This window comes from Haliaeetus leucocephalus, unplaced genomic scaffold, assembly GCF_000737465.1.
Source record: "Haliaeetus leucocephalus isolate CR32 unplaced genomic scaffold, Haliaeetus_leucocephalus-4.0 Scaffold722, whole genome shotgun sequence".
NCBI lineage: Eukaryota > Metazoa > Chordata > Aves > Accipitriformes > Accipitridae > Haliaeetus > Haliaeetus leucocephalus.
Window position 1 is genome coordinate 6008118 of NW_010973158.1, and position 7350 is coordinate 6015467.

Here is a 7350-nt window from a genome sequence, read left to right on the forward strand (position 1 = left end):
TCACAGCGATCCCTGTCCTGCAGGAAGGTATGCAACCTACTTGGGGTTGGGGTTTGTTTTTTTTTTTCTTGGTTGTGTGTGGGTTTGTTTTTTTTTCCTTTTGGCAGACGTCCTTGAGCATTTGAGACGGATGTGAGAGAGTTTTTAGTCCTCATGCAAAACAACCAACTAAACATAACAGATTACATCAGCTCAGGCTTTTCAATTCCTGGATGGCAGCAGAGTGCTAATCCAACCTTCATCCTGGATTTCATAAACTGAAACAAGGGAGGCTGGCAGGAGCAGCGCTGCCGGATTGAGGAAGCTGACGACGGTGCAGCATGTGGGCAACACACTGTATAAAGCTCATAAACTTGTAGGCTGATGTGTGCAGCTACCACTTTGGATTCTGTACCGTTGCTTCCCTCGGCACAAGGCACCAGCAGGCTGAGCATTAAAGCCTGCTCTTTGGGACGGAACATTTACCCCTGCAAGACATGAAGGGCTTCCTGTTTCTCACACTCCTCCTGATGCCCGTGCACGCTGGAACTGCTTGGAGTTCGAAATATGCAGTAGATTGTCCCGAGCCCTGTGACAGTAACGCATGCAAAAGTACCTTGCGCTGTAAGCGAACGGTGCTGGATGACTGTGGCTGTTGCAGAGTGTGTGCAGCTGCTCTGGGGGAGACTTGCTATCGTACGGTCTCGGGTATGGATGGTGTCAAGTGTGGTCCTGGGCTGAAGTGCCAGTTTTACACTGAGGAGGATGACTTTGGTGATGAATTTGGTATCTGCAAAGGTAACAATATTCACTTTGCATGCACCCACTGTGGCAGTTTTACAGCAACCTACATATAGAGCTTGCCTCCTGCTTGAAAGGTCTAAAATGGGATTTTTCCAGCTCAGCCCTTAACCAAGAAGAAAGTGAAAAATACCTGCTGGTATTAAAAGGTGTTACTTGTAGGTGGGACAGGGTTATTTATGTGAGAATATTGTTTAGACTTAGGGACACGTGTGAGGAAATACGGATGGGCTGTGCTTGGAGATGAGATTTTTGATTAGGACTTGGGAGACCCAGGCACTAGTCCTGATCCTTCCTCTGATTTGGTGGGTGGCTTTCTATAAATTGTAAAGACTTAAATCCTGCAAGTCCAAACTTGTCACAGGGTCCCTGCCCCTGCCGTGCTCTTCCTGGGGTAAGGTTCCCTCTGGCACTGCCGGCTGCCTGCCCAGGGACCAGGTGTTCTCTCTGGGGTCTGGAAGATGGAGATAACAGCACTGCCTGAGCGCCTGGGGACATTGTCGTGTTTAATTCAGTCCTGCCTTTGAGGTGCTTAGCTACCCTAGGGATGTAGTCAGGGAAGGCAAACAGAGACCCTCCTGCCTGAAAGATGGGACTAACAGAACAGGAGCTGACTGTGAGGTGAGCAGCCAGCCACAGCTCTCATCTTATTCCAGGTATGCTGCATGCTGATATCTTTAGTTGTAACTATTATGGCATTTTTCATTTAAGACCTATCCCCACTCCATGCAAAAAGGAGACTCTTTAAAAGGAGAGAAGGTATTAAATTACTAGGAAGTAGGATGAAAGATTCTAAAATAAATAATTTTTAAAAAAGGCTTTGCAAACTATGAATGCAGTGAGTTTTCCTGTGTTCGTGTACCACTTCAGTAAGTAGATACAGATATGCTTTTGAATAACTTCCTTAGAAGTGGAGATGTCTTGGCAGTTAAATAACCCGAGTATTAATAGCCTCAGTTAAAGTAATGACTTAGGACCAGATGCCGCAAAAAATCATTCAGGCTGACTCACATACACACTCAATAAGCACACACTTACTTACATTGGTATTAAAACCAAATTCATGTGCATGTTAGAGGGTGAAACCCCAAATACTACTTTTATTTTTGAAGACTAGAATTTACACATAAAGATAATTTCTCTGGTGCACCCACCAGAAAACTATTTTACTGAGATAGTTGACTGATCTTCAGTTTATTAAAAGTTACTGCAGTACAAGATACCACCTATATTTCTTTTAACAGTTCTTTTGAATGATTATATACTTTTCCCTGTCCTCGTAGGAATTTCTTTGCAATAGCACACTTCAAATGGGAAAAAAGAAACATTGAGGAACATGAGATATGAATCCCTGTAGCTGAATCTGGGAAGCTCTGTAAAAAATGTAAAGTAAAATGTTTTTTTTTCCAGTGAGTCAGTGAAAAAACTATCATTAATTTCAAGAAAGCCACATCTTGACTTTGAATTGTAAATTGGTATTTAAGGCTTATATTCCCCATATATTTATTTTCACTAAATATTATCAATGTAATTCCTAATTATTTTTCTTTTTTCATCTCAGCTCTGAGATAGTGCAGTCTCTTTCTGGATGTATTTGAATTTTATCGGGCAAAGTATGGGGCCAAGTATTTTTATTTTCTGTGTTTATAGCTATGATACCACATCACTCACTCATTTTAGTAACTTCCATGCTTGTAATAATTCACAGAGTCAGGATGGCTATATTCTCTCTGGTTGCCTGCAACTGATTTACTTTGAAGTGGTGGAAAAATAACCTGAAGTCTGTTCTTCAATTTCTGATTTCTGAAGTGGGTAAAACATGGACAGTATATGTTTCAGAGCAATTTTTTGAGTACTTTCAGTATTGTAAGTATTTAGTATTATAATCAATAGCAATGTCATTATTGTTCAAAACAGACTAAGGAAAACTGGTGCCCTGCACTTTTATTAGTAAATACCCTCTAAATCTGAGGTATAACTGTCACAGTAAAGAACCTGCTTTTGCTTCCCTTAGATCACTGGGAGCTATTTGCAATTTATTTAGGAGCAGGCTCCTGCTGAACAAAACCTTCTGAAAGCAAAATTGACTCAGATCTCAGTTTCATCAAATCTGAAGAGCAACATCAATGTCAGGATTATTCCACATGGAGCCAAGTGCTTTGGGCTCAGACTTGTTTCCATGCCGTTGTACACAGCTTTGCATCCCACCTCTCTGGGCTCAGTACCTAAGCACCTGCAGCAGGCAGATTAATGCTACATGTGGTGTGTGCTCTCAGCTCGTCCCTCAGGGAGGTTTGTGCACACAAGACCTGTTTTGCTTTGGCAGGATTTTGTTTCTGGTTTATGTGGACAAACAGCAGATCAAAGAGTGTCCTTGCTTGGGAAGGGGAGTATGGTGAAGCTCTGTGAGGTCCTCCAGGCTGGAGGAATTCACTCTGCACTCCCTAGCAGGGAATTAGTTGATTTTCCATTGTTTTTCATTTATAAAAGCATAACCATTGGACATGTAGAGAGTTGTAATATGTTGGTTTCATTTGGGGGCATTAGCCTGGTTTTAAGATAGCCTAGTCTGTATGGTGAAACTAAGTATTTGCATTGGTTCAAGAGGAGACTGGACAAACTGAGAAGGGTAACCCTGTTGTGGGATGTTACATGCACAGAAACTATGGCTGGCTCAGGATGTCCCAGAGCTGAAAATGGGGGAGAATATAGGGGAAGAGGTATCATTTGTGCTTACCATGGTCATCTTCTTTCTTAAGTGTTTTGTGGGAGCCTGGGCTGAATGGATCCTTGGTCCAGCCCTGAATGGTCATTCACCTGCCCTTAGGACTTGAACTGGAAACTCGCCAGGACTTGTCATTTAAGGTGACCTGCACCCTGGGTTGGCAAGGACAGCTCGAGCATAAAGACCTTTCTTCTGGGACATCCCAAACTTCTCTTGTGATGATCTCTTGTTTCATTAAACCATGACAAGGGGTTTGGAAAGGGGATGCTGGAGCTGGATTTTCCTTGTCTCCATCTCTTCAGCTATGGCTCTGGGAAGGTGCCCTGTTCAATAGCAAGGCAGAGGAAGACAAGGGCCGTGACCCCAAGTTTAAACCCTCTGGGAAGCTATGTGATCCAGCATGTGATAGGTGTCAGCTATGGGATGGGGCAAATCCTCTGCACCTGACTTAATTTTTTTCAGAAAACATTTGGTCCCATCCTGACAGCTGCCCTTTGGTGCTCCTGTACAAGCTTGCTCAGGGGCAGGAGATTTGGCTCAGGGCAGTATGTGACCAGATGCAATACAACCAGGCAGCCACCTTAGTGCCAGTGATCCCTTTAGAGCATACTCACTCTTTAGGCTGGAAATGTAGGTTTGCTCTTTGCTGTCTGCCATGGGAAGGCAGACCTTTGCTGTCTGAGAAGTTGTTACATAGCGGAAGGCTCTTCCCAAGAGCTGGGAGCGTCTCCAGGCGGATGGTGTGTTTGCTGGATAGCTCCTCAGGGTCGGGGCGGCAGTCTCCACCAAGGCTATGTGCAGTGGCCCTGGCCACAGGCAGCCTGGCACTAGCAATAGATTGCAGCTCTAAATCATGACGGTCATGTAAGTCAGATAATATCACGCCCAAACAATGAATTCAGGAACTTGCTGAAGTATTCTTCTTTTCTAAATCTGACGCTAGTCCTTTAACTACATCCTCTATGATTACATACTTACATAGTCATACTGCCTTTAATTTGCATTTTAATACTAAGAGTGTTTCAGAGAAGGATTATTGTTGGCACATTGTAAATAAGTTATATGAAAAGAAATGATGTATATCATGTGTGTCAAGGTTTGTTAAAACTGGAAAATGCTTGTAATAAGCAGTCAGTATGCTGAAATCCCATAGTCAAGGTTTAGCTGACCTCTCCTCAAAGGTTTTCCACTTTTAAGGATATAAGCAGACCAGCTATTAAGAGTGCTGGCAGCTGACTTGGATCACTGAGGACTGCTTTGCAATATTACTTTTTTTCAGAATGTCCCTATGGTACCTATGGAATGGAATGCAGGAAAACCTGCAACTGTCCCTCTGGCATCTGTGACAGAGTAACCGGGAAGTGTTTGAAGTTCCCATTTTTTCAACTGTCTGCTTCAAAGCCTCCAAATCGACGAAAAATAGTTTCACACACAGGTAAGACTTTGTGGGGCAGTTGATTTTAGCAGAAATCACCTTTTACATGATCTACTTGCATGCTGTGTATGCTGTGAGTGAGTGATGTGTACTTTGGTGGAGCTGTGCAAACAGCTAACAACACAAGGTACGTTTATGTTTTTTTATTGGCAGCTCCCTTAACATAAGGCATGGAATTTGGTGAGCTGTGACACATGCTGAAAACATTTTGAAATCCTCACATGGGCAAAATACTTCACAGCTGTTGCATGCACTAGCAGTACAACATCACCTGTGCCAGGATTTGCAGTAGTCAGTTCAGATGCAATGTATGTACCTACTTTGTGTAGAATAGGATTTCACTAGGCTGTATTTACTACTGTTAGCTAATATGTGGTAAAAGTAACATCCTTCTTCCATGAAGACAGAGCTTTATACATTTTCAGATGTCAGTGAACTGTTTTATGGAATGTTTTATTGTAGACATTTATCACAGTATCTCTGGAATAAGTTCTTAGATTTAAGATTATGTCTGAAGCCTGTAACAGTTCTTTACAGAATTAAAAAAAAGGCATGTGAGAAACTGGAGTGTTTTTGAGGCAGGAAGGAGAGATCACTGAAGATTTGAAAGCTGGGATTAAAATTTCTTCCTCTTTTATTCTCCACCTGATGATACTGAGGTATATTTGAACAGTGTTCACCAATCAAAATCAATACAAATGTAAAGATTTTAAATAAATACCAGAGATCTAATCCTAGACCTACTGGGACCTTTTCTAGGATTTCACCCAAACATCTTTGAAATTTATTTCTCCTCCAACTGCAGTTTGTGTGCCTTATTTTGATTTTCTCCTGTTATATTAAGCTATGAAGAGTTTGCTGCCTTAATACATGATTTATCTTTCCCCCACTTTCTGTTTAGTGAAAGTTAGACAGAAGCAAAGTTCTTCAGCTTACACTTATATGACATTTTAAATGATCTTGAAAAAAAAATTTGCGAGATGGATCAGTCCTGATCCTTTTGTATCTTTCTATATGGTTGTACCCTTTTGCCTTTCCAGGTTTTGTTTATTACCAAGGGTGCTGAAATAACACAAAAAAATATTCCTGTCTTGCTTTTTTCTGTATCTAGCCTATATTCCAAATCTTCCCAGGTAGCCTGTTTTCATCAGTTCTTCCCCCCCTTTCCTCTCCTTCCCTTGGCCCCAAACCTTCTGCTGCCTCAATATTTAGCAGCTTGCCTGATCTCAGCCAGGATAAGATACTGAACCCATAGAAACAATTGGTATTTTTTACCTGTGCAAAGGTTTCACCCTGTTTTCTGTCCTCATCACTGGAAGTAGACCAGTGACACTGTGGGTAGTACTGCATGGGATGGTCACATGGGGTTTCATTTAATAGTGGTCTTCAGAGGTAGCTATAGCATCTAGGACAGATCCTCAGCAAATTAAAATAGCTGTGAATGCTTCTGTGTTTTAAACAGGCAAGTTTCTGGCCCATATATTTTATAAAGACATTATGGCTACATATATCCTAGTAAACTTAATGGTGCCAGAGTGTGTTCCTGTGTATTGCAATTTGACCACCTTCATGGTCAAACAGTAGGGCAGCAGCCAGCATGCTTTATCCCAGCCTAGGTAGGCCATGCCAAACAACCTCAGCCACAGCTCAGGAATCAGTGTCAACAAGGGGCCACTTCCAGTAGACAAACTGGATAACTTTTACCTTTTTTTTGGAGAGTAAGAGAGTTTAGTGGCATGCACCAGGCTATTCCATGCCAGCTGGCTTCAGTCACACAACAGCTGCAGGCATATTTAATTTGCTGCTGTAGCTATTGAGGATGTGCTGCTTGGTCCCATGTCACACTGGAGTGTTACAGTGAGAACTGAAACTGAACTCAAATCACTTGACTTATGCTTGAACTACTAGAAAGCACATCTGGCTTATGCCATAATTTGGCAGAAATTTTGCAACTAGATAACTGGAGGCATTCAGGGAGATCCCTAAAAGATTTGCTAGCTAAGGTTTTTCTGAAGTGTTCCCCAAACCAGGGACATTGCTGCAAGACAATGTTTTAATTCTCTCATTTTCATGAAATCCACCTTTATTTTTGTGTATTTTCAGAGAACGACATGGCATCAGGGGATGGCAATTCTGTAAAAGAGGAATTCGTTAAGGAGAAAGGTATTCATTCTCCAGTAATGAAATGGCTAAATCCTCGCTGATATTTAGTTACACTCATAAGACTTTCAAGTGAATGCATTTCTCACAGATTATTGAATATGCAACAACACACTTTAAGAACAAAGTAGATCTATAGCATATAAAAATGTAACCTCTGAAGGCCAATTGTGATTCTGTTTTTCATGAAAAAAATGTTTACTTAAAAATAGACTGTACAGTGTATATGATTTTTGATATTTGTTTTGAT

The 7350-nt window shown here is 41.6% G+C and overlaps 1 protein-coding gene across 2 annotated transcripts; it reads left to right on the top strand.

Annotated features, from left to right (window-relative positions):
• The first annotated feature begins 476 nt into the window (after window positions 1-476).
• ESM1 (endothelial cell-specific molecule 1) lies at window positions 477-7144 on the top strand. 2 transcript variants are annotated; one of them, XM_010580581.1, is made up of 3 exons: window positions 477-777; window positions 4785-4940; window positions 7044-7144. In XM_010580581.1, the coding sequence occupies exons 1-3, from the start codon at window positions 477-479 to the stop codon at window positions 7142-7144; spliced, it is 558 nt and encodes a 185-aa protein (XP_010578883.1). The 2 variants fall into 2 exon arrangements, with proteins under 2 accessions (XP_010578883.1, XP_010578884.1); XM_010580582.1 differs by lacking the exon at window positions 4785-4940.
• Window positions 7145-7350: the final 206 nt, after the last annotated feature.

Bases quoted from the DNA above. Each gene is read 5' to 3' on its own strand.
- ESM1 (XM_010580581.1), top strand. From the start codon at position 477: ATGAAGGGCTTCCTGTTTCTCACACTCCTCCTGATGCCCGTGCACGCT. The intron at 778-4,784 runs GTAACAATATTC...ACTTTTTTTCAG, and splicing joins TGAATTTGGTATCTGCAAAG to AATGTCCCTATGGTACCTAT. The intron at 4,941-7,043 runs GTAAGACTTTGT...GTGTATTTTCAG, and splicing joins AAAAATAGTTTCACACACAG to AGAACGACATGGCATCAGGG.